Source organism: Cavia porcellus, unplaced genomic scaffold (genome assembly GCF_034190915.1).
Source record: "Cavia porcellus strain 051 isolate PalLab524CR breed Dunkin Hartley unplaced genomic scaffold, mCavPor4.1 scaffold_4, whole genome shotgun sequence".
Lineage (NCBI taxonomy): Eukaryota > Metazoa > Chordata > Mammalia > Rodentia > Caviidae > Cavia > Cavia porcellus.
The window spans coordinates 57,850,001-57,877,634 of record NW_026947487.1 but is presented as its reverse complement, the minus strand read 5'-3'; the positions used below and the strand labels follow the sequence as shown (position 1 = coordinate 57,877,634).

Genomic DNA, 27,634 nt, shown 5'->3' with positions numbered 1-27,634 from the left:
TGAACTCGTCTATGAGGCTCCGGAGATATCGCTTTTGTCTATTGGTGCTGTGTCTGATATTGCATGTTTTCTGTCTTCCTTTGCATTTCCCTTTCCTGGATCAGTGTTCTCAGGATTGGGGACTGAGGACCCTTTCTTGTTGCTTCCTCTTCCCATACTTTTTGTTCTTTCCATACAAGGGAATATAGGACGCCTAGTTATTTTTTTTCTTTGTCTGTTACAGTTTGTTTGAATTGTGCCAGCTAGGTGTTCCCACCCACTGCAGTGTACTAGGGAGACACAGACCTGAGCATCCTCTGCTGGGCCCACCCCTCCAGGTCAACCTACCAAAGGCTTCACTGCTAGGGTGCACCTCCAGGCGCTTGGACCTGGTTTGGGCTAGCCTACTGGGTCTTAGTCAGTGGTGTCACTCAGGCCAGGCACTCTCCACCAATCCCGCCTGAGAGGGGAATATGCGACTAAAGTTACTGCAGCGTCCTGTTCCGGCAAGTCTGCCCGGTCCCAGTATGTCCTTTGCTGAAGCCTCCTACTTACTCTACGGAAAGGTCCCCGTTCTGCTCACTCACTGCAGGTTGATGCAGGGCTCCCTGCCAGTCCCGCTCTCAACTCTGTTCACCAATTCCCACTCTCAGAGTTTTCGTGCATTTCTCTCCCTGCCTGCTGATTTGGATGCAGCAGCAGCAGCAGGAAATTCAAATCGCGGCTTCCAATGGTGCGGGATCCAGATTCCGCACTGAGATTTTATCTGCTCCTGTTATAGCACCGGGATTGTGTTTCCAGTTGGTTTCTCTTAGCTTAGTTCATTTCTGGGTTGGCAGGGTATATCTCCCCTTGCTTAGGACTCCTTGCACCACCCCATTCCTGGATTCTAAGCGGGGTATGTCAGAGAGCTTCTGTGGCTGCTGCTATCTATCCACCATGTTCTCCCGGAAGTCCCTGGAAACAACTCTCTCTGCCTCATTTCTGTTGTGCTTTTTTTCTGCCATTAGTTGTCTGACTGTCTTCTTGATTTTACTTTCGCTCCATTCATTGAGGCCTCTCTGCCACTGTTCCTGGAATCCTGGAACTTTTCTCTCTCTCTAGAATGTCCTGCAGTATTCTCTGTAGAGTTGGATTGGTGGCCACAAATTCCCCGAGTTCCTCTTTCTTGGAAGCATCTTGTTTCTCCATTAATTTCTAGAGAGAGTTTTGCGGGGTACATCAATCTGGGCTGGACATTATTTTCTTTCAGGGCCTGGAATACTTCACTCCAAGCTCTTCTTGATTGCTCTGACAGCTCTTAGTATTCTGTTCTTATATTGAATTTCTGGGATCTTGATTATTATATGCCTGGGTCTAGCTCTGTTTTGGTTGTAGGTAGCTGGAGTTCTGTATCCCTCATATATCTGAATATCATTTCCTTTTCCTATGTTTGGGAAGTTTTCCTTAATTATTTCTGTGAATAGCCTTTGTAGTTCCTTTGTTTGTATCCCTGCTTCTTCATTCACATTCTTTATTCTTGAGTTATAGGCCTCTTGTCATCTGCTATCCTTTGTATTGTTACTGTTTGTTTCCTTGTTATTTTAAAGAAATTTTTCCTTTCATGATCCCACATCGCAAACCTGTCCTCTGGTTTGGATAATCTACCCTTAGTTTCTTTCAAGCAGTTTTGCCAGCTTTTAATAACATTTTTAATTTCCTGGTAATCTATTTGAACCTGCTTTATGTATTCTATGTTTTCTTTATATTCTTCATCAAATGATTTTCTCCTTTTTTTTGTGTTTCTCCATTCTTCTGTCTGTGTCTTCTTGAGAGGTGCTTAGCATTTCTTTAATTAATCTATTTATATCTTGCTTTACTTGGTTAAATATTTCACTTTTGAACTTGTCTCTGAGGTCCCGAAGATACCTCATTATGTCCTCTGGTGGAGTGTCTGACATTGCATGCTTGCTGTCCTCAGTCTCCTTTGTATTTACCTTTCCTGGATCAATGTTCTCAGGGTTGGGGGCTGGGGACTTGTTGCTTCCTCTTCTCATATTTTTTGTTTCTTCTATACAGGCATATAGAGGAGGCCCCAGTCTCTTTTTTTGTTGGCTATAGTTCTTCTGAAGTGTGTTGGCTAGATGGTCCTGCCCCCTCCAGTTTGCTATTGTGGTGCAAATGGGGCGGCAAATGCTAGCCCGTCTCCTCTGGGTTAGTCAAGCTGCTGAGGCTTTCACTGCGTTAGTGTGTGCAGTGTGTAGGGAATTGGTTTGGGACAACTTATTGAGTCTCAGCCAGGGGCGTGACCCAGCCCAAGCATACTCCACCAATCCCATCTGGGAAGAGAACTACTGACTGAAGCCACTGCTGTTCCTTGTTCTTGCCAGTCCTGCCTGGTTCCAAGATGTTGTCCCATTGGAATGACATTCTTTTCATGGAAGGGTTTTATTCCCTGCACTCACCACAGGTCAATACACGTCCCCTGCCAATTTGACTCTCTGTTGGGCCTGCCAATCCCGAACGTTGGTCCAACTGCAGTTCCAGTGAGTTGAAAAGGCGGAAAATTGGGCAGCTTGGTAAGTCACAGCTGCGTGAGTTTGGGCACTGCAGCAGGAACACTGAACTGTTAGCTGTTCCAATAGTAGCTGGGACTGCATATTTGATTGGTTCTTCTCATCTTAGTTTCTTCCTGTGTCGAGAGGATCCATCTCCCTCTGTCCAGGACTCCCCATGCTGTGTTATTTTGGCATCTAAATTGATTATCTCAGGGAGCCTCTGTAATCTACTCTTAGCTATCCACCATCTTTACTGGAACTATTTTATCTAGCTATTTGTCAGCTTTTATTTTAATAATAAAGTGTCTTGATGTCTATAGTTTTATAAATGTTAAAGTTGTAGTAAAATCTTTCAACTTTATTTCCTTTTTCAAAGTTGTTTGCCATTCCAAGTCTTGACATTTTCATATAGATTTTAAAAATAGTTTGTCAGCATTTATAAAAAGCTCAGGGATCTTGGTTTATGATAGTTTCAGTTTGGGGACAATTTGACATTTTTGAGTTTTCTGATCCATGAACATGGCCTATATCTTTAATTTATTTAAGATTTCTTTCAGGAGTTTTTTGTAGTTTTCTTTGTATAAAGTCTGGAAAACTTTTATCTTAATTCGTCCCTAAGTGTAGGAGTAACACTTGGTTATCATGTAGTATCTTTTTATATATTGTTGGATTCAGTTTGCTAAAATTTTGTCAGTACTTTTACAGAGAACTCGCTTTTATGGTTTCTTTCCTTTTCTGTTTTGATTTCTGCTGTAATTTAAATGTTTTATTTTCATTTTTATTCCATTTAAAATATTTTCTAACTTTCCTTTTATTTTCTTCCTTGACTATGGATTCTTTAGAAGTGGGTAATTCAGTTTACAAATATTTGGGGATTTGCCACATATTGTTGTTGATTTTTAATGTGATTCCAATTTGTTGAATAGCTTTTTATTTACAAATAATTTGAATCTTTTTAAATGTATCTAGACCAGATATGCATCAGTTGTGGCAATTCTTTATATATTAGGGACAGATGTGGCTTTTGCTGCTATTTGGTGTAGAGTTACAGGTATACATGTCATTTAGATTGGTTGATAGTGTCATGCAGTTCTTATTCTTACCAAGGTTTTAATTACTTGTATTAATTATTGAGACAGCAATATACAGTTTTTCTGTAACTGTGGAATTATCTGTTTCTTTATGCTGAACATTTTTTAAATATTTTATTAAATGCACAGATGTTTAGGATTATGTTCTCTTGAACTGATTTTTTTTGGGGGTGGTGATGCAACTCAGTTTGTTTAAGTTTTTAAATTAGAGTTATTGGTACATTTTAGGTATACATAATGATCATATTCTTCACTGGGAATTTGTACCTGTACATGATACATCTTGATTTTTCCCCCTGAACTATTCTTTAAAAATCGTTATTATGATTTAGCTTGTAATATTGATTGCTCTGAATGCCCTTTTATCTGATGTCAGTGTCACCACTTCCTCTTTCTTTTGGTTGTTACTGCTGGGTAAATATATTTTCATTTTTTTTTCTCTTTAAAAAACATGTTATTGTGATAAAGCAGAGATGATAATATACAATTCATTTTAAAACCCTATTTAAATATAAGATTCTGCAGCATTAAATACTGCCACATTGTTGTTTCCATCTTTTCGCCTTTGTCCAGTTTGTTTCTTTGTATTTGAAGTGGGTTTCTTATAGAAAGCATGAGGTTGGGTATTGCTACTTTAAAAATACAGTCTGACAGTCTCTGACTTTTGAGTTGTTTAGACCTTTACATTTAATGATTATGTTTATGATTGAATTTTATTCTACTTTCTTACTATCAGTTCTGTGTTCTCTTTTTTCTCTTGATTTCTGCCCTTTTAAATTTTTTTTGTGATTCTATTTTATCTTTTTTACTTATTACTTGTAACTCTTCAGAATTTCATGATTGTTTTAGGATTTCTACAAATAACTGTACCTTAATAGAGTTTTCATGAAGTAGGATTATTATTTTTCATGTGTAAGAATCTTATATTTCTTTTTCTCTTTAACCTTTGTGCTGTTATCATCACATTTTATTTCTAGATATGTTATAAACTCCACAAAGTGCTATTGCTTTTGCTTTAAACAGTCAATAGTCAATTTCCTTTTATAAAATTTAATATATTAAAGAGTAAAATCCTTTTCCCATCTGGTTATTTTTTCTCATATTCTTCATAATTCTTCATGTAGATTCTGATTTTATCTAGTGTCATTTTCTTTTTGCCTGCTTGTCTTCCTTTATCACTTCTTACAGAGAAAGTTTCTTGGTATTGAACTCTTTCTGCTTCTTTATGTCTGAGGGTTTGTTTCTCCATTGTTTTTCGAAAATAATGGCATTTCTCTACCATTTTCTGTTTAATATTCTTTCCAGAAGATATTTGGGTGTTATTCTTATGGTGTGTTCCCGTGTTCTCTATCTGCTTTTAAAATTTTCTCTTTTTCATTGGCTATAAGTTATATTTTATATTCATGTATTTAATGTTATTTCCTTTTGTTTTTTGTGCTTGGGATTCATTGACTGTGGATTAATAGATTTTAATCAAATTTAGAAATGATTTGACCAGTGTTTTTTCTCTTTCTTTATTTTATCTTCTGTCCTTTGGTAACTATAGTTACGTGTATAAAAATCATCCCACATTTTAGTGATATTTTGTTAATTTCTTTTTGTGATCTTTTCTCCTCTTATTTCATTTGCATAATATACTAAATTCTGATGTATGAACTGTGTGGTTTTGTATTCTGGCTGGATATTTGGCCTGTTATACTGTAGGCTCCTATTACTGGAAATGGAAACATACTAAATATTAATAAAAAAAGATCCTACTTCGAAGTAGGGTAGAGCTAACAAAAGCCAGGACTGTAGGGTGTCCAAGAACAATGGCTATAAACTTTGATTTTAAAAGTTTAAAAGAAGGATTGAGTTTAATTAAAATTGCTTCTAAAAGTGTCTTTTTACATATTCTTTTGAAGTTAAAAATTAAGCAATACTTGACAGGTAATTTCTTTTGCCATAGGGATACTATGTATAGTGGGGATGACCACGTACAATACAGTATTTGAGAGACAAGAATGTAAGTTGTGATTCCTTTATAACAGGTAGTTTAATTTCTTGCTAGGTCTGGATGGGCCTTAATTTCTTCATCTTTTCTAAAATTTTACAGTTTTGTTATATTTAAACTTACAGTATCATTACAGTGCAGTTAGTTAAAGCTATATATGTATTATGTGATATACACATTATCTAAACTTCTAAGAGAATCTTGATTTGTCAAGTAATATTGACCTGTGACTTAAAATATAATTGTATGGGTTTCACATAAATTCCTTTGTAGATAATTTATAACTAGCAATTTAAACTATTTATGGTCATGAATTAGTAGTGGCAGATGTTCGGGGGCTTTTTATGCACCCAGAGACTGACTGAACTTTGTATTTTAACATATGTACTACCGAAGCGAGCACCAGATCTTTATATTTGTTACTTCCTTTGCAGCTCATAGATAGGAAACTAACACCAGTCTTGTAACTGAACTGGCAAAAATTGGCATGTAAATTCTTGAGTTTGTTTCCTTAGAGTTTGCTTTGTTATGCAGAACCCTCACTTTGAATGCATTTGCCTAATATTTGCATAGTTCAGGTACACTAATACATATGATTAATTTTATTTCTTCACAAAAATCTTACAAAACATTATTTTTAAGATTAGAAAACTGATGTTGAGAGACATTGAGTTAGGTTTGGCAGGACACTTAGGAATTGTAGTCTGGACTCAGCTGTTCACTCTTGCCTTCAAATTCTGTTTGATTATACCATATTTTTATGGAGAATAGGACAGGAAATGCTAAGCTTATTGAAATGGTTGAGATACTTGAAAATTTTTAAAATTTGAAATACATGTTTTTTATAATATAATGTAATAAGATATAATATTTATCTGTATTTGCTTAGGCTTAGCTACTTCTTACTGATCTCGTTAGTATAAATTTGGAGGTGTCTTCCTTACCTAGTTACACCATGTTTAAGGGCTACGTCAGTCTTACCATGTGCTTGAAACTTTCACAAAATTGCATTTTTCTGTTCACAATGAACTTGTACTTGTCTTTGTGATTCTATTTTGAAAAGACTCAAATAACAAAATTAAATTTCTGTTGAACCTCACAAAGTATGATGCATTTAAAAACCATTATGTGGAGAATGAAAAATGAAGAAAGACTAAGAGTTGTTAGCAGCAAGGTATAATGAGGCCAAAAAACCAGGAGTGAGACAGAATTACACTTCAGTTGTAGATGAGCTACACCCTGGAATTATGAGTCATAATCCAGTTAACATTTTAATATAATTACTGTGAGACTCTGAAATCATAATCTTGTTTGGCAAGATATGAAAGCTTAGGTACACTTCTTTTCACATTGAAAGCAGTGATTTAGGTCTTTGCACGTTGAAAGCAGAGGTTTAGGTCTGGAGTAAAGTTTCCAGCTTCTGACTTCAAACCTTTATGGTTTTGAGTAGCAGCATGCTTCATGTAAGGTCTTATGTCCCATTTGTTGGCTAGAGCTGTGGAGATGAATGGACAGTACTTTGCTTGGAAAGGTCTCCATATCCCCCTCCTGCCAGGCGGGAGAGCTAAGGCTTTGCACTCTCTGAGGTTTTTTGTGTGGCATTTGTGAGCAGCTTGATGTATTTGACACGTGTGTGGCAGAAAAGAAGTGTGTGGGCAGAGCCGTGCGCTGCAGGGCCCAGCTGTGTGGATTTATCTGTATATCAGGCCGAGGAGCAGCAGTTAGCCAGATCTGACAATCAAGTGTGAGCCCTTCCACCTACAGCTCAGAGTGCATTTTAATGCTGTGTGTGTTTACTTGCCAGTTGGCATTTGACACAAAGGAATTGTCAGAGCTGCCTTCTCCTTTCTTCACTCTGGAGTGTGTTAGTCTACAGTAGTTTCCTAAATAAAGACTTTATTGTATGTGGATGAAAGTATATACTTTTTAAAGTAAAAAAAGTCATAATGTCTTCATTTTTGTATTGAATTCCATGTTAAGAATTAATAGATAATATGTCTGAATTAGTCTAAGGTAATATGTTGAATAGCCAATGTGTTTATGTTGCTTGAAAATTGAAATAGATTATTTTGAAGAGATTGCCTTTCTATCCCTTTCTAATAATTTCCTGCCTCTAATTTTAACAGATGCACTGTAATAGTTTGTCACATAGCCCACATTTTTTTATGTGCATACAGCAAGCAGATATTGTATCTTATCTGGAGAGCTCTTTATTTCGTGAATAGCGTGGTTTTTGTTTTCTTCTTGTTTACTGTTGCACTGTATTTCACAGTGTGTATGTACCTTAGTTTATTTTACTGTCCTCTGTGGATGAACAGTTCATTGTTTTTAATCTTAGTGCTTTATTGAGATGATTTATATACCACAAAATTCACCCTTTTAAAGTGTTCAACTCAGTGGTTTTTAATATTTTTAAGCTTTATTCTACAAATAATGACATGAAGAGTAGCCTTGTACATTCATGTGAACAATTCTACAAGTATGTCTGTAGGATAAATCCTTAGAAGCATGATTCTGGGTCAAAGGTAAAAGCATTTGCATTTTGAAAGGAATTGTGAGTTACCTTCATAGATGCTGTTCTGTTTTATAATTTCGATAGCCAAGTATGAGAGGACCTGTTTCTACTCTTACATTGACTTTGCTTTTTTAAAGCAATTTTTAATTCTATAAAGCAATCATAATTTAAAATTTTGATGTCCATGAATTACCATTGTAAGTTAACATTGATTTCTGATTGATTTCATCGTGTGAACATGGCACAGATTTCTAAGTTCAGAAATATTGTTATTTGTAATTGATATTGTCAGTTAAATGGTAAATTAGTAAATGATGAGCAGAGCAGATTTCATCCATGTGGTCTGGAGTGGTTTCCTGACCCCTGTTATCCCTTGTCATGTAGATATAATCATAGCATTAAGATTCCTAGTGGAAGAAAGCTATTTGTATTCTTGCTTGACAGTGAAAGTGTTCTTGAAGAATTTTTTCTTTTGATATACTTCTTTTTTTTGTCTTTTTCCTTTTTATCGGTACCGGGGATCGGACTCACGACTGCCTGTTCACAAGGCAGGCGCTTATGCTGCTGAGCTAAATCCCCAGCCCTTTGATATACTTCTTAGTTACAATGTTTTATACTTGTCTGGTGCTCTGAACCTCATTTGCACTGAAAAGTGGTTATTTCACAATAATTTAGCTGAAACATTAATTACATGTAGAGTTCAGCCTCCATTGACTTATGGGATATATCTACTGGTGTTTAATCTGATTTAGATGGAAAATATAATTTCTTTTGGGGATCTGTACCCTTATACTTCTTCTTTTATACAAATTAGCTTTATTGATGGACTGTCATGAAGAGATTTTAAGGTGGTATTTATAAATAGAGTTTTGAATTATTCAAGGCTTACATTTCTTTGGTGACATTTATAAATATTCTAGCATTTAATGTTTATAAAAGTTTCTAAGAACTAGTAAAAGGTACATAGGGAAATACAGGCTTTTCCGAGCTCAAAATAAAAAATCAAAGTGTAGTTTTGGATTAAATAAGCAGTGGTACGCATAAATGTGTAAGTATAATGTATACATGGAAATACCTTTGGTTCTTTTTATGTTGCCAAAAAGGGTTAATATTGAGAGCAGATAAACCAATTAACCAATTAATTATCCAGAGTGGTTTGTGCTACATTAGTAAGGGAGAACTCTTCAGTTTTAATTGCCCAGTTACTTTTACCACTATAAATGAGAAAATATCTACCGTTAAAACAGAAGACTTTAATTAAATAAATAGGCTAGAGTTATGTTTAAGAGTAGAACTTATTGTTTTGTTTCATATAGATCAACTATTTACAGAGTCTCTATGTTTCTCTTTATTCACTTTGGATTATGATTAAAAAGGTCCAGAAAGAATTGGAATTTTACAGAACCAAAATGACTTGTTCTGGACTACTCTGATTATTGTGGGTTCGTGGTGAAAGAGGACAGGACTCTGGTCCTGTCAGGTTGTGTACTTAGGTTGTTTGCTGTGTAGACAGTGGCTATGGGAGTGTGAGACTAAGGTGTATTTAGGGTTTACCAAGCCATATTCCCATCACGTAGGGCTGCACTTGTACAGAGCAGGGTGCGCAGCCTCGTCATCCATAGAATGATACCTTACTGGCAAGCATAGCCTTGATAATGCATTTTTTATAGTTTCATTTGAAAAGCAATTGTTTCTGCCATTTTTTTCTTACAAGTAACTAGTATGTCTATATCTATTCACATTTGTCTGTATCTACACACATATATCACACACACACACAGGTACTCCATATATGCTCAAATATAAATCCCTCAGAAGAAGAGAGTGACCTTATATGTACTTGATTCCTTTAAGCTACCTTATACTATGATGTGCTCTCAGTTTGTTTGAACAGGAAAGCATTATTTGAGGAATATATCGTTTGAAAAGAGTCTCAGACAGTACTAGCTATGATCGTTTAACAAGTGTGCTTCTTAAACTTGAAAGCAAGAGAAGCAAAGAGGCTTAATACAGATTTAGAAATTCTTATGGAGGTGAAAGTTCACTTTAAAAAAGCAATACTACAAGTGGGCATGATAAAATCAATGTTTATAGGGTGAATCAATATTCCAGATATCCTGAGGTTATGGAAGTAGATATTGTGAGCTTAGTTGGTATTTCCAGTGGTAGTATCGTAGAAGGGATGTGAAGTGCCACATCAGAGCCAGATTGTGCAGATAGGATGATTTGTTCTGGAAAACCGTATTGGGTGACTCAAAAAGTGACCCCAGTGGAAATGTGAAGAATGTGTCATATTGTCTTATGAAATGGGAATGAGAATAAAAATTAATGCTTAATACTTTGTGTAACTTAAAATCTATGCAATTCAATTAATGCATTTCATAATTGGCATTTAAACAATTTGTATCTCTAAAAGTTTATACATTCAACTTTGGCATATATTTTAGGATTCTGTCATTGGAAAAGTAAGATACTATCTTGTATTTTGGGTCATTTTATATTCAGTCACATATATTATTTTTATTATCCTTAAACAGAAACTGAGGCTTCTTGAGGAACTTGAAGATACGTGTCTTCCTTATCTGACTCCCAAAGATGATGAATTCTATCAGCAGGTAAGACATTTTAATATTTTTGTCATTTTGTAATGATATGTTCTGATTTTCCTTCTTTTACCTGAAAATCTACTGGTTGAGTAAATTTAAATGAGAAGCGAGAAGGTCTAAGCTCATCGCTCAGAGACCGCTGGTCACTTACCAGTGTACAAATTCCTATACAGTCTGCTTTCTCTGTGAACTTATTAGTGCTTTCACACACTGCACTATTTTTTCCCCTTCAAACATTGCATCATCTTTCCTGCATCCTTGTTTCTGCTTAGGTTTTTAAAAATTTTTTTATGCATGGAATAAACTTTCTCCTCTTGTCCTGTTGTTGGGTGGTGTTGGGTGGCTAATTCTTTTAAGAGTTCAGGTAAACTTTGCTTCCCTAGTGAAAAATTTCCCCACCTACTTTACCTACAAGTTGAATTAACTTGTACTCTCCTCTGTGTTACTTATAGTTTATAAATAACTACTGCTTATCACATTATATAGCAATTATATGATTCTGTGTCTATTTCATCAGCATTCTTCCATTACAAGTGACAGCAATGCAGCTCAAATTCATTGTGGTGCAAAAAAAAGTGAGGCCTCACTTAGAAATCTAGGAGTATATAGCTAAATCCATCCATCCTCTCAAAAACTGTCACCTGATCACTATTTTTTTTTCTTTCAGTTTCTTGAGTTGAATTTTTTTATGTGTGCTTTCATCTTGAGTAGATACTTACATAATATCATGGAAGCATTCAGATGGCTCACTGGGTGTGTGATCTTTAGCTTCTGGGGTCTTGGAAGAAGCTAGTGAATTAAAAATTGGTAGGTATGCTGAGCCAGCAAAAATAATAAATATTCACCTGTTTCTTCCTATTAGAATAAATGTTCTTAACATAGAGGAATAGACCAGATCACATCTGTAGCACCTGCTTATATATCGCAGCCCTTGAAGAAAGAAGGAAGGAAGGTAGGAAAGGAATTTACCTATGTAGAACCCAGGTTTCTTAATTTCTAGTTTATTGTCATTTCTAAGACACTGTCTCTTGTCTGTATTCACATTAGATTTTCACTTTTTACTCTTCTGTCCCCTTGTGGATCACTATCACTCTAGTTGTCCTCTTTGCCCCTGTCTGACTTGGAAGTCACTGTATTTTCTGATCAGAACATAACTGAGTGTGTCAGGCCCTTGGTTCACATCCACAATGGATGTGCATAGCTTAACTCTTATATTTCCAGCCTCATGTCCCCTGCTTCTCTACCTTTCTGTCCACATTTAATTTTTGCACTACCTCAAAGAAGCTATGTAGTTAAATACTTGGGGCCTTCCTGCTACATTCTCTGACAGTGTCCTTCCTTGCTGAGCTTCTGTGCTTTCGTTAATAAGAGCCCACATATCCTGTCCTGTAGAAAGCATCCTATACACCTTGATGGCCCAGAAAATTGTACTCCTGTTGTTACACTTTGTATTGGTCAGCTTTCCATTGTTGCAATAAAATGTATGACACCTGCAACATAAAGGACGAAAGGTTTATTGTAGCTCAGTTTCAGAGGTTTCAGTTTATGGTTGATTGGCACTAAGGCAGGAACATCACGGCAGAGGAAAGCCACTCAACTCATGATATCTGGTGATATGGGTCGTATCTAGATGTCCTCTCAACCACTCTAGGTAAGTAGCTCCCCTCCCCAACCAAGGACTAACCAGTCATCCTGGACAAGGATAATGCCTAGGGAGAGAAGAAAACAACCCAGATTCAGTGACCATTGATTAATGTTAAGTGCAACAGCACCTGCACCCCTACCACATGGTCTCCATCCAGCAGAGACCAGAGGGCTGATTCATTTCTTGTGGGCCTACAGCAGCAAAGGACATACTTTGGCTTGGATAACTACAGCTAGGGAGAATGGACAGAGAGGCACCTCTGGTTTAGGGAGGATACGTCAAAAACCTATAGGTCCTAAAACTAGATGGAGAAAACTGTGACTGGCTTTATCCAAAGAACTACAGATCTTGGAAAGAAGCTACTCATACAGGGATTTTTTTTCCCCCCTTTGATTTAACCTTTTTTTCATCTGACTATTTTTAAAATTACTTTTTATATTTCCTCCTTTAGATTTTTGGGGGGTTGGAGTTTTCCTCTTTTTGGGGGGGCACTTTTAGTTTCTGTCCCTTTATCTTTTCCCCTTTCAGGTTTTCTTCTTCCTTCTTATCTTCATTTTATTTCCTGTTTTTGCTGGAATTTCTTTTTTCTTTTTCTTGTTTGTTCTCTCCTGCCACTTTCTCTAGTAGTAGAGAACACTACTTTCCTTCTATCCTTAGTAGAACCCTTATATCTCTTTTTTCTCTCCTCTTCATATTTCATTGATTAATTTCTCAATTTTTTTTCATTCTGCAGTTCCCCACCTTCTTGACCTTTACTAGTATATCTACTAAACTTTATTAATCTCTAGATAGGTAGTTAACTTTACACTATTGCTATTGCATATTGTTCTGTTGGTATCTATTGACTTAGTATCTATTGACTGTAGATCAATGTTTGGTTTGTTTTAGAGTTCATAATATAATTATACATCTCTTTTCTATGGTCACCGGTGGAACATTATGGGTTCTTAGTATTCATCAATACTTAATTTGACTTTGACATTATAATTGATGCTGATTTTATTGCTATAGTAAAGGTGACATAGCTGTTGCTGTTAATTAGTTTTCCTGAGAGGCTAGTATCTGGATTACATTGGGGTCGTTAACAGTTGTGGCCCATTCGTAGAGGACTAGGTACTGGACCAAATATGCCACAGCCTCTTATCCCAAGTAAATGGAGATGGTTGGATCCTGGGAAAAAGGCAAAGGCATATAATTAACTATGATCAGAAGACACCACTGAAAAGTAGGCATTAACTGTAGAGGTTTGAATACTAGGAACAAAATTTTGCACTACAGCTAACTCACAAGTCTCAACACAAAAACAAATAAACAAACAAACAAAAATAGAAACATGAGAAGACAAGTGAACAAAATATCTCCCAAAACTGATCCATGGGACACTGAAGAAGAGGAAAGGAAAAACCACATACCCAAAGTATTTGAAATATCAAGGGGGAAATAATCAAAACAGATCAATAAGGCATTTGACTAGTTCACAGAAGATATAGGTGATGAGCTATTGAGTCACATAAAATGATCAGTGAATCTTCAGAAGACACTAAAATAAAAAAAGCAGTGCAAAACATGAATGACCACCATAGTAAACTGTTAAAGAGTCTTTAAAAAGGCTCCAAATAGAAATTCAGGAGAATAAAAGTTCTATCAAACATATGGGCATCAGAAGTGACCAATGTGGGCACAGAGTATCAGAATGGAAAGACAAGACTGTTGGCAGTGACCAATTAATGAGAGAAACCATGAAAACAAGAGACTGTGAAAAATAGATTCATCAGCTCCTATGTAATGCAAAGAAGACTAATCTGAGATTAATTGGAAGTACTGAAAAATCAGAGGATGTTTCAGGTGGCATAGAGCACCTGCTTACCTAACTAACAACAGAAAACTTTCCAAATAATGGAGACCAAATTAAATATACAGATATGTGAGATACATAGAACCCTGAGTAGCCACCATCAGAAAAGAACTTCTCCACAGCAAATCATACTCAAAATTCCCGAAGACAGCACAAGAGCAGAATCTTATAAATGATTCGAGAAAAATAGTGAATCACTTATAAAAATACACCCATTAGAATTATGGCAGATTTCTCAACACAAGCCTTCAAGACACTGAGAGCTTGGAGTGAAATGTTTCAATCTCCAAAAGAAAATAATTTCCAATCCAGGGTATATATCCTGAAAAACTTTAAAAGTGGATGGAGAAATAAAATTTTTTATGATGAAGGCCACTTAAAGAAATTCATGATCACCAAATCAGAACTCTAAAAATTCTGAAGGATCTCTTCTTAGAAAGAGACGAAAGAAGCTAACAATGACAAAAGGTTTAATAGAATGAATATGCCAGAGTGAACAGCTAAGTAGGAAGGAAAGATAGGAAATCAATAATAGGAAAGTAAGCTAATGACAAGAATAGGTCAGTCGCCTCAGTAATAACCTTCAATGTGAATGGGCTCAATTCTCCAATCAAAGAATAGAAGAACAAAATGGATCAAGAAATAAAGTTCTGTGATATGCTGTATACAAGAAACATGTACTCCAAAAAGAAACTCAAAGACCAAGAACCAAAGAGTGCAAAACAATATTGTATGCAGTAAGAACCCAAAAAAGCAGATATTGCTATTCTGTATTCAAAGTGGACTTTAAGCCACAACTGATCATAGAGGCAAAGACAATCACTACAGTATTTATTTATCAAGTGAACAGTCTTAACAGGAAGAAATAATAATTACTAACATATATGAACTGCACAGTGATGTACTCAACTTCATTGAATGACTACTACTGGACATAAAAGACCAGATAAAAATTAACACAATCATAATGGGTGACTTCAATATTCCATTGCCACAGATCAACTGGACAAAATCAACAAAGAAATATCAGCATTGAATAAAATCTTTGAGCAAATAGACTTAATACTAGGTATCCACAGTGTCCACCAAACAGCAGTTATATGTACACATTCTTTTCAGCAACATACAGAATTTTCTCCGAAATAGACTACCTATTTAAAGTAAGCTTAAGTAAACGCAAGAGAATTAAAACTAAGTGTGCATATTACCAAATTATAGCATAATGAAAGTAGAAATCAATGGCAAAAGAAAATAGAGAAATTATATAGATGTGTGAAAAATAAACAGTATACCATACCCCCACAAAGTCATAGTTTAGCATTTGTGTCCTCAGTCTTTCATGGATTTTTCCTTACAGGAAACCTCCACAATGTCTTGAAACTGAATATCCTCTGCAATTGTGTGTGTGTGTGTGTGTGTGTGTGTGTGTGTGTGTGTATGTGTGTGTGTGTACGTTTTTTGTTTGTTTGTTTTTTTGTGAGAGGTTTTCAGGTAGCCAATCCTACAGGGTTGTTCAGTTCTCCTTGCTGCTGATTGGCTGCTGCCCTGTAACCCATTTCTGGTGGATGTACTACCATTCCTGCATTAAGACAGGCTGCTATACTATGTGTAGCTATCTCAAATGTTTTTGGTTTTGTTCTTCTTAAAGCCCTAAGATTCTAAAATGCTCCCAAAATACCTTGAACCTTCTGGGGCTTCTGGCAATGAACCTAAGTGCAAAAAGTAGTTTGAGACACTTTGGGGGAGGGGGAATAGGAAGACATTCTAGGGGAACTCTGAACTAATGAACAATATTTTAATTAAATTATTACAGTATTGTAGACAGAATTCTATTAAATTAAATTATATAACTGTGGAAGACATGGCATAAGTAGGGTTTAAACTATAAAAAAAAGATACTTTTCTAGATTTTTTTTTATCATATCTGAAATTTGTGTTTTTTCACAATTCTCAGGTTCTTTAGGAACATAACCCTCATAAATTTCAGGAGCCCACCGTAGTGTAGGAGAACACAAAATGAGTAGCTTGTCTGTAGTAATAATGAACCCAGTGAGTAGAAAACTAGGGAAAAAAAGACATTTAAAGTAGCACCAAAAAATGAAGTACTTAGTAAGTAGCCTAAGTGAGGTTAGCTATGTTAGGGAACAAAGACCTCTACAATGAAAACTATACTACATTGAAAAAGGAAATAGAAGACATCAGAAAATGAAAGACATTCCCTGTTTCTTGATAGGCTGAACCAATACAGTTAAAATAGCCACCCTTCCAGTGTTAACGAAATGCAGATTTAATGTAACCTCAATTAAAACGTTAAAAGCATTCTTCAAGAGAACTGAGGAAAAAATCCTAAAGTTTATATGGAGCCACAAGAGACCCAGAGTACAAGTAGCAATGCTAGGCAAAAAGAACATAGTGGGAGGCATCCCAGTCCTGGACTTGAAGTTATATTACAAAGCTATACTGATAGAAACAGCATGGTATTGGCACAAAAACAGATATGTGAATAAATGTAACAGAACAGAGGGCATAGAAACTGCCCCAGGCAGGCTGTCTGATCGGCGATAAATGGTCCAAAAACATACTTTGGAGAAAAGATAGCCTTATTTAATAAATGGAGCTTGGGGGGGCTGGGGATTTAGCTGAGCGGCATAAGTCCCTGCCTTATAAGCAGGCAGTCGTGAGTTCGATCCCTGGTACCGATAAAAACGAAAAAGACAAAAATAAATAAATAAATAAATAAATGGAGCTTGGAAAACTGGCTATCCACACACACAGAAATAAATTAATCAGTGATGGTGAATCTTTTGGTTCACCACCACTGGCAGCCCCATATCTCTAATCAGACACTAAGCTAAAATCAAATGCAGGAATGAAAGATCTAAATGTTAGAATACAATTAATCTGCTGGAAGATAAAATAGGTGAGACAGAGATGTAGGAAAGGACTTTCTGAACAGAACCCCAGCTGAACAAGAAGTGTTTTCAAGAATCAAATAGCCTCATCTCAACTTAAACAAATAAACAAAAAAACCCTTCTGCACAGCAAAGTAAGAAACAGCAGAGTGGAGGGGCAGCCTACAGAATGGCAAAAAATTCTTTGTCAGCTGTGCCTTGGACAGAGAACTAATATCTAGAATATATAATAAACTAAAAAAATAATTAGACACCCCTAGTCAACGTGTCTTGTCCCTTTTTGCTTCATGCAGAGTAAGCGTGCACTGGAAAGTCTGTTGGAAATGGCCTGTGATAATCAAGGATACTGGCATGGCATGTGTGTGCTTTATCATGTTCTATGATGAAAAGGAAATGCAGATTTCCAAAAAACCTGCTCTGAAAATGAGACAGGTGACATTGACAGGTAGGTCATCTGGACAAGGGTGGCTTCGTGCTGGAGCCAGACCATTCCCCCAGCTGTGTTCTCCATGAGGACCGATGCGTGTCTGGCCAGTGACCATCAAGGCACGGAAGACCTGCTCCTCAGTGTCCTCCACACTGGCTCATAGCCTCTGAGACGGCAGCAGCACCCTGTCTTGAACTTTTGGGAAGCCTCAGAGTGGAACTTTCTGTCAAGGCTCCGTGGGGAGGGCTTTCTTCCACTGTTTAAAAGGGATCCTTTACTGTCAGCTTTTCACCTTATGCCTTGTGTAGTAAAAAGGATTTAGGGGGTTTTGTTTTGGAGCAGGTTCTTTATTATTTCTTTTTTATTTCATTTTGGTCTGTCCTGTCTTTATCTTTTCATGTAGACCAGATATTTGAAAGGGCAGACGATGGCTAAAGGTGCACTGTGCAGCTTGTTTATATGTGTTTGGGGAAATTCTACCTTAGATGGCAAACAGAATCATAGATTCACCTAGGTGTGCTGGATGCGCACTCTTCCTTCCGTCCAGTTCAGTACTTGTTTTTCTTTTCAAATACGTGATTGTACTAGCTCTTCCCATACAAGAGAACTCTCCTTATTTAAATAAAAAAGTAAAACAAACAAAAAACAAACAACAAAACAAACAAAAGCTCAGTTATACAATGGGGTCACTGAAATGAATAGACAGTTTTCAGAACAAGTATGAATTGTCAGTAAATAACAAAAAAATGTTTAACATTGCCAATCATGAGAGAAATGCAAATTGAAACAGTACTGAGATACCGTTTTGTTCTAGAAAGAATGGCTATCACCAGGACAGCAAATATTAACAAGGTTTTTTGATTCTAAAGTCCTGTGTACTTTCTATTGTACCGGATCCTTCCCCATGTACTATGCCATGCCCCCATTCAGAGTACCTGCAGGGAAGTTTTGCAGTTTCTTTTGATAAGATCCTAGAGGAAGGGAAAGGAAAAAGAGAACAATAGCAAGAAGCTGTTGATGCAGAAAATGGAGAACTCTGTCCTTCAAAGGAGCACAGGAGAGGAGGACTGACTTCTCAGAGGAGGAGCTGGTGGCTACAATATGAATGTGCTGTCCTCTACCTAGAGAAAACAGCTCTGCTTAGCAATTCCCATTTTTAAAAAATTCACCGTGTACTTGCTACCTGCTATGTTTTCTGGAACTGTTCTAAGTGAATTAGTTTATTTAAAGATTACCATAGCCCTCCAAGGCAGGTGTTACTAGAGATGAGCAAACCGGTATAGAGAACTTCAAAATTCTGTGCAAGGAATTCAAGCAGGAAGTATCAGGACCAGGATTGAGCATGTGGCACATGTCAGCTGGGCAACAGTTTATGGGGTGGAAGACATGAAAGCAGTAAGGAAGGGAGCAAGATCTGTCTGTCTCTCATATGCAGGGCGCCCTCCCTGGGGTGGGTGTGACACTCAGTCCCTTAATCTAGCTAGAACTGTACAAAACCAGTTAGCAGACTGATTTACTGATCACATATTCTTAATCCCAGCATCACACATTTAGGTTCAGCCACCTCTGAAAAAGCCCTGTGACCGCAGGAGGCCTGGGAGAGATAACTAAACCCAAACCACAGCAGTTCTTGAATAGCAAAGCTTCAGAATTACATTTGAAATGAAAAGCCCCTGTGGCTGACATCCTTGGTATCTAGAGGTCTGGGACCAGGTAGCCAAACGTCTGGTGATACTGGAACTTGGTGCCTGTTTTTCCCAAGTGAGATGAGGAGACAGGAGAGGGCTGAGAGCACAAGTATCACAGGATGTGACTTATGTTGTAGTAAGAATCCGTGTCACCTGATAGCTTCCTCTCATTCTCTCTAGTGATTTCCTCTTATCCCATTCTTCAGATTATAAACCTTATTAATCTGTCCAGTGCTTGTACCCCCTGTCTGTCATTGGGTTGTGGCAGTTTTACCTCTTCAGAATCTCTTAAATTGTTTCTTTCCCAGTCTCGCAGGCACCATCGTAGTTCAGGCCCACATTTTTCTTCTATTTAGCTTTAATTTTCCTGATTGGTGTTTCTTATGCCCTCTGAATGTCATCAAAATTCTGCTCTGGGAAATATACATGAAACACTCCTCTTTGCTTTATAAATTTTGCTTAGGCTCTTGTCTTTGAGTCTCGACTCCCCAGCGTATCTGTCCTATAAGCCATTGACTGTATGATCCCGGATACTTCTGTTGCCTGATGTCTGCCTACATTACCTTGCACGGCATCCCACCTTCCCCTCTTATTGGAGGGTGTCATCTTCCCATTTTGACTCCTCGTCCCTGTAGCCCTGCATACCTTTGTGCCTGCTATCATCCTTCTCTGCTTTTTTTTCCCCTCTGCGTCTGCTCAATCTAAGGGCATTACTTAAATACTACACATTCTGAAAATGTACCAGGAACTCTCACTTGTTCTGAAAAATTTTAAAAATCTGACAACTTTCAAAGCCTTAGTGGTTTGTCCATCTTGTTATCAATGCTGTTTTGTCATGATTGGTGTAACTTTGTGGTAAGTTGAAGGATTGGAGTGGGTTGGAGCTCTAATTTTGTTCCTTTGTCAAAGTTGTTTGGACTATTCTGAGTCTTTTGTATTTCTATAGAAATGTAAGAATCAAAATGTTAATTTTATGAAAAATGATGTTGGCATTTTGATAAGGGATTATGTTTCCTGATCTTTATTATTTTCTTCTATTTGTTTTTGGTTTTATTCTGTGTTTTATTTCTAATTTCTTAAGGAAAGATATGAGAATATTACATAATTTTCTTTTTTTCTAATAAATGTATTTGTATTAAAAATGTATGTATATATATTAAAAATCTGACCACTTCTTATTGCCTCTTCTGCTTCTGCTGTGGCTCAAACTATGATGATCTCTGTTGCAATCGCCTAACTTCTTCCCTCTACCTAGTCTATTTTAACGAAACATCTAAAGTGATCCTTTAAAATATAGCTTGTAAACACCTCCTTGCTCCCATCCCTTCTACAAATAGCTTCCAGCCTTATGCCGAGTAAAAGCCTAAAGCCTAGGCCTGTGCATCCCCCTAAAAAGCTCTGTGTGCTCTGGTCCTGACAGCTTCCTTCCTCTCCATTCCCACCTCTCCTTGCTCCTGCTGCTCTCCCACTGTACTCTTCCCCTCTGGCACTCTTACTCTTGGAAGAATAAGCCAAACACATTCCTACTCCATGGCCTTTGCCCTGAATCTTCCCTCTGCCTGGAACTCTCCCTCCCCTCCCTAGTCCTACAGGGCATGTATCCTCCTCCTTACATTCCTCTGACCCATATTGCATTATCAGAGGCCTTCCTGGAGCACCCCGTGTAAAATGCAATACAGTACTCACCCTGGCAATTCCTATTTTAATTCTTCGGTTATTTTTTTTTTCTTCAGAACATTTATTACCATCTAAAATACTATGTATTTTACTGACTTGTTTATGTGAAGCTCTTCTTACCAGAATATGAGCTCTCAGAGAGTAGATAGACATTTGCTGTATTCCTGGCACTTAGTTCTTTGCAAATAGTATGTTCTTGATAGATATATATTAAATAAATGAATATTTTCCATATATTCCTTTCTAAATTATCCTCATAACCATATACTCATACTAGTGAGTGAATGAATGAGCAAACATCTTTTTGTCACCTTGAAGCAGAGGAGTTGTTTCTGGAGCATGGTTGCCGCAGCTAGCTCAAGCAGGGACTTGAGAAGTATGTCTCTTCTGGGCTACTTATTATCTGGCAGGTAGAGGTTATGCCAAGTAAGTGGTTAGCCTTTTAGTCTTGGGGTTACTGTGAAACTGCAATCATTTTACAATATAAAAAAGTAGAAAATATTATGACTAATTATACACACATTGGTTTTACAAGAGTGCAAAATGTAAAGTGTTAAAACAGACAGATTAGAAGCATGCTCCACTGAAATCAGAGTATTATAATGCTTTTAAGTGAAGGGCACTTCCAAGTTGCTTAGAGATTGTAAATTTTATTTCACTTTACCTGAGGTGGAGTTCCACTGGGCTTCATTTAAATGAGTATGTTACTCCTTTAGCATCCTGTCTGACTTCTCTTATATGATGAATGTCTTTCAAAAGTCTGCCCTACATGAATGGGAAATGGTTTTTGTATAATGGTTTAAAATAGCTGAAAGAAAATTAAGCTTAATCTCCAGAGAGCCTAGCATTACACATCTTCCAGCATTTGATAGGGGCTTGCCATGTTAACACTTTATATCTAACATACTTTTCTAATTATTTATTAAACTATATAATCATCCTTTCTGTCATAGAATCATTTGTAGAGCTCAAGAAATATAGCGTATGACTAGACAACTATTAATATAATTTCATGACTGCACGCTCTCTGGAAAATGTTAATGTGATTAAATAAAAAATAAAAACTCGAGATATTTGAAAATCTGCCAACAGCTGTTCCAAATTATTGTGTGATATCTGACATTATGCATGTACCTGTCTAAACTGGAAAGTGAACTTATTTTTGTGGAAGAATGAAATAATACTAAGTTACTTAATGTCTAATTCTTCTTCAAAGTTACTTCTTATTCTCTTTAAAGAATAAAAATGTCACACAGCACTTTTATGTCCAGCACTAATTTTCATCACTATAAATAATGAAAGAAGGCATTTAGATTGGAAACTTTTTCTCTTCATTTTCTTTGCAATAGTGACAAATTTAGCAAATTACTGTTTTCATTGTGATAGAATTCCCAAGAGCAATATCAGATTGAAATAGTTACAATTCTCTAAAGAATTTTTGTTAATTTAGGAGCATCAAAAAGAATTTCCTGTTTAAATATAGGAAGTGTCATGAAGATCAAAAATTTTAGAGTGTAATTCTTTTCTTGGTTTTTCTGCTTACACTTACTTTGGAAAACTTGAAAATTATATATATAGGCGCCTGGCCACAGGTCTGCAGAGGAGGAGCTGGGCAGATCTGGGGTGCCCTCACTGGCCTCTCTGCGTGTCTGGAGGACTCTGGATTTCTGCGCCCAGACTGCTGGAGTTCCCTCAGGCTTCCAGGTGCAGTGAAGGAGAGAGGTGGGTTTAAGGCTTCCACATCAGCCTCCCCATTCCCGGCTTCATTTGGAGACCTGCTGAGCTCCCAATAGGTGGGCTGGCCCACACTACCAGCCTAGCCCAGCCTGTTTAGCTGCCGCGCCTGGCCACAGGTCTGCAGAGGAGGAGCTGGGCAGATCTGGGGTGCCCTCACTGGCCTCTCTGCGTGTCTGGAGGACTGTGGATATCTCTGCAACCAGGGAGGGTCCACAGGTTCCTGAAGCACTGCGGCCTGTGGTGAGTACCCTAACATGGCTGCGATTGAAGAACTGTGGAGCTTCCAAGGGGCAGGTGGGCGCACAGTGTCCCTGAGGCCCAGCTTGTCTGGAACTGCGGAGTTCTGAGCAGGCAGAGGAGGGCCACTGGTTCTGTAGGCCTAATGGCTTGGAGTAGCGCGGCGCCAGAGTCCCAGTAGCTCCAAACATAGAAGGGGATTTTCAACAGATCCTGAGGAAGCTTTCAAGTAACACTTGAAACACAGAAATATAGGAAAATGACAAAACGAAAGACCAAATTACAACCTCAAACCTCCAGCCCATCTCAAGAAACCCTAGGAGCGATGTATATAGAAGAAAATATATCCCATCCACCTCATATATCGGACACAATAGCCACTGAAATTGACAAGCAACTCCAGGAAGCTTTAAAGAAATTCAAACTCGAAATAATCTCCCAGATAAAAGAAGAAATGATAAAAGAAATGAAAGAGATTCTAAATATATCTAAAGAAAACACAGATAAAAAATTGGAGGAACTAAACAAAAAGATAGAATCCCTAGACGAGCAATATAAGAAACAAACAGAATACATAATGCAGATGCACAGAGATATACAGGAAATAAAAAACTCCACTGAAAGTTGTAAAACCGCCTTAATGAAAGTGAAGATAGAATTTCAGACCTTGAAGACAGGATTGCAGCTAGTGAACAGGAAAGGAAAGATCTTTTGAAAATAACAAGGAACCAGGAAACAACAATTCAACAACTGCAAGACGATGCAAAGAAGAATAACATAAGAATGATAGGGATTAATGAAAGAGAGGGAGACAACATGAAGGATGTCAGGAGGATATTTAGAGAAGTAATAGCTGAAAATTTCCCAAGCATGAGATCAGAAACTGACATCAGGATCAGTGAAGCATATAGAACTCCAAACAGTCATAACCAAAATAAAACTACACCCAGACATATAATAGTCACCATCCCAGAAATCCAACACAAGAATAGATTATTAAAAGCTGTCAGAGAGAAAAGACAAATCACTTATAAAGGAAAACCTATCAGAATCACAGCAGACTTCTCAGCACAAACGATAAAGTCAAGGAGAGCATGGAGTGAAGTATTCCAGATCCTAAAGCAAAATGATTTCCAACCAAGATTGATATATCCTGCAAAACTATCATTGAAAATAGATGGTGCAATACGATACTTCCATGACAAAGAACAGCTGAAGAACTTCATGAACACCAAACCAACCCTGCAAAAAATATTGAAAGACAGTTTAGATACACAAAGGAAAAAACCACTAAGCAAAGCAAATAATTAAACAGAACCGAAAGATAAAGATGCAACAGCAGAGAGATAACATTCCTACAATTAACCAGCATTTAACAGTAATAACCATTAATGTAAATGGTCTCAATGCACCAATCAAAAGAAACAGACTAGCAGAATGGATCAAGAAACAAAATCCAACCATATGCTGTTTACAGGAAACCCATCTAACCCAGAAAGATACTCACAGACTGAAAGTCAAAGGATGGAAAACAATTCTTCATGCAGCAGGAATCCAAAAAAAGGCAGGAGTAGCCATTCTGTTTCCAGACAACGTGAACTTTAAACCAACAATGACCATAAAGGACAAAGAAGGTCACTACATACTCGTAAGGGGAAAACTCCAAGAGGAAGAGATAACTATCTTAAATATATACGCACCAAACTCCAGAGCACCCAGTTATATAAAACAATTATTAACAGAAATGAAAACTCAAATTATCAGTAACACAATTGTAACAGGAGACCTTAATACACCACTGACACCAAGGGACAGATCAACCAGACAGAAAATGAGCAAAGAAATAACAGAACTGAATCACACCTGTGAACAAATGGGTTTGATAGACATATACAGAATGTTCCACCCAACAACATCAGAATACACATTCTTCTCAGCAGTACATGGATCATTTTCTAAAATAGACCATATATTAGCTCACAGAACATATTTAAGCAAATGCAAAAGAGTTGAAATCATCCCTTGCATATTATCGGATCATAGCGCTCTGAAATTAGAAATTAATGACAAAGGATACTGCAAAAATTCCGCAAACACATGGAAACTAAATAACACACTCTTGAGTAATCAGTGGGTCACAGAAGAAATTAAAGAAGAAATTAAACAATACCTAAAAGAAAATGAAAATGCAGATACAACTTACCGGAATCTGTGGGATGCAATGAAAGCCGTTCTGAGAGGAAAATTTATTGCACTGAGTTCCCACATCAGGAAAACAGAACGAATACAAGTAAATAACCTGATGCTACACCTCAAACAGCTAGAAAAAGAAGAGCAAGTCAAGCCCAAAGCCAAAAGAAGAGAGGAAATTATAAGTATCAGAGCAGAAATCAATGCAATAGAGACTAAGAAAACAATCCAAAGAATCAACGAATCAAAGAGTTGGTTCTTTGAAAGAATAAATAAAATCGATAAGCCCCTAGCCAACCTTATTAAAAAAAGGAAAGAAAAAGCTCAAATTCATGCAATAAGAAATGAAAAAGGAGAAATCACTACAGACCCAATAGAAATACAGAGGATCATCAACACCTATTTCGAAAACCTCTACTCTCAAAAGTTTGATAACACAGAAGAAATAGACAGATTCTTAGAAGCATATGAAGTACCAAAGCTAGATCAAGAGGATATAAAACTGTTGAATAACCCAATCTCTGCTAATGAAATTGAGAATGTAATTGGGTCCTTGCCCACCAAGAAGAGCCCAGGCCCAGATGGATTCACTGCAGAATTCTACAAGAAATATAAAGAAGACCTAATGCCGACACTCCTCAAACTATTCAATGAAATTGAAAGGGAAGCAATCCTTCCTAAGTCATTCCTGGAAGCAAATATTACTCTAGTACCAAAACCTGAGAAAGACCCAACTATAAAAGAGAACTATAGACCGATCTCCCTAATGAACACAGATGCAAAAATCCTCAATAAAATATTGGCAAATAGGATCCAGCAAATCATCAAGAAGATTATACACCATGACCAGGTGGGATTCATCCCAGGAATGCAAGGATGGTTCAACATACGCAAATCAATAAATGTAATCCACCATCTCAATAAAGCCAAAAATAAGAATCACATGATCATCTCTATAGATGCAGAAAAAGCCTTCGATAAGGTCCAACACTTATTCATGATAAGAACTTTACAGAAAATTGGAATAAATGGTCTTTACCTCAATATAATAAAGGCCATTTATGACAAACCAACAGCCAGCATCATACTAAATGGCCAAAAATTGAAAGCCTTTACTTTAAAATCGGGTACAAGACAAGGATGTCCTTTATCACCACTCCTATTTAATATAGTACTGGAAGTACTAGCCAGAGCAATTAGGCAAGAAAGAGAAATAAAAGGGGTAAAGATAGGAAAAGAAGAAGTTAAATTATCATTGTTTGCAGATAACATGATACTCTACATAGAAGGCCCCCTAAACTCCATTGAAATACTCTTAGATACAATAAATAAATTCAGTAATGTGGCTGGATACAAAATCAATACTCAGAAATCAATAGCATTCCTATACACGAACAACAAAATTACAGAGAGGGAAATAAGAGAAACTGGACTATTCACATTAGCAAGCAAAAAAATGAAATATTTAGGAATTACTCTTACGAAAGAAGTGAAAGACTTATACAGTGAAAATTATAATACACTGAAAAAGGAAATTGAAGATCATCTCAGAAAATGGAAAGACATCCCTTGCTCATGGATAGGAAGAACAAACATTGTGAAAATGGCCATTCTCCCAAAACTGTTATACAGATTCAATGCAATCCCAATAGAAATACCATCAACATACCTTATAGATCTAGAGAAATCACTCCTAAATTTCATCTGGAACCAGAAGAGACCTAGAATCGCAAAGGCAATTCTAAGCAGCAAAGACAAAGCAGGAGGCATCACAATCCCTGACTTGAAGTTATACTACAAAGCAACAGTAGTAAAATCAACATGGTATTGGAATCAAAACAGAGCTGAAGATCAGTGGAATAGATTAGAAGATACAACCACAACTACGAACACACTCAACCACCTTATTTTTGATAAAGGAGCCAAGCAGGTTCACTGGAAGAACGACAGTCTCTTTAATAAATGGTGCTGGAAAAACTGGCTCTCCATTTGCCGAAAACTAAAGCTAGACCCATGTCTATCACCATGTACTAAATTAAAATGTAAATGGGTCAAAGATCTGAATATTAAAACAGAAACACTAAATCTATTGGAAGACAAAATAGGTAGAAACCTTGGAGACATAGGAGTAGGTAAAGAATTCATGAACAGGACTCAAACCGCACGGGAAATACTTCCCAGAATCAATAACTGGGACCACTTCTTATTAAAAAGTTTCTGCATGTCAAAAGAAATCTCCAGCATAGTGAAAAGAAAACCCACAAACTGGGAAAAGATTTTAGTGAACTCTCTCTCAGACAAGGGCCTCTTGTCTAAAACATATAAAGAATTAAAGAAACTCAGACCTCCGAAATTCAAAGATCCAATCCAAAAATGGGCATCTGAGATGAATATGCAATTCTCAGATGAAGAAATGCAAATGGCAAATAAATACATGAAAAAATGCTCATCATCATTGGTCATTAGAGAAATGCAAATTAAAACCACACTGAGATACCATCTCACTCCTGAAAGAATGGCCAGGATCAAGAAAACCGACAACAAA

The 27,634-nt window shown here is 36.9% G+C and overlaps 1 protein-coding gene across 8 annotated transcripts in view; it reads left to right on the top strand.

Moving 5' to 3' along the window:
* The window catches only part of Fto (FTO alpha-ketoglutarate dependent dioxygenase), a 420,563-nt gene that overhangs the window by 106,311 nt on the left and 286,618 nt on the right, over window positions 1-27,634 (top strand). For all 8 annotated transcript variants that reach the window (XR_010046924.1, XM_013141485.3, XM_063247098.1 and 5 more), the window contains one exon: window positions 10,653-10,730. Coding sequence is in view for 7 of the 8 variants with exons in the window: in XM_013141485.3 (XP_012996939.1) it covers window positions 10,653-10,730 (78 nt within the window). In the remaining variant the exon portion in view is untranslated. The remainder of the gene's footprint in view (window positions 1-10,652; window positions 10,731-27,634) is intronic.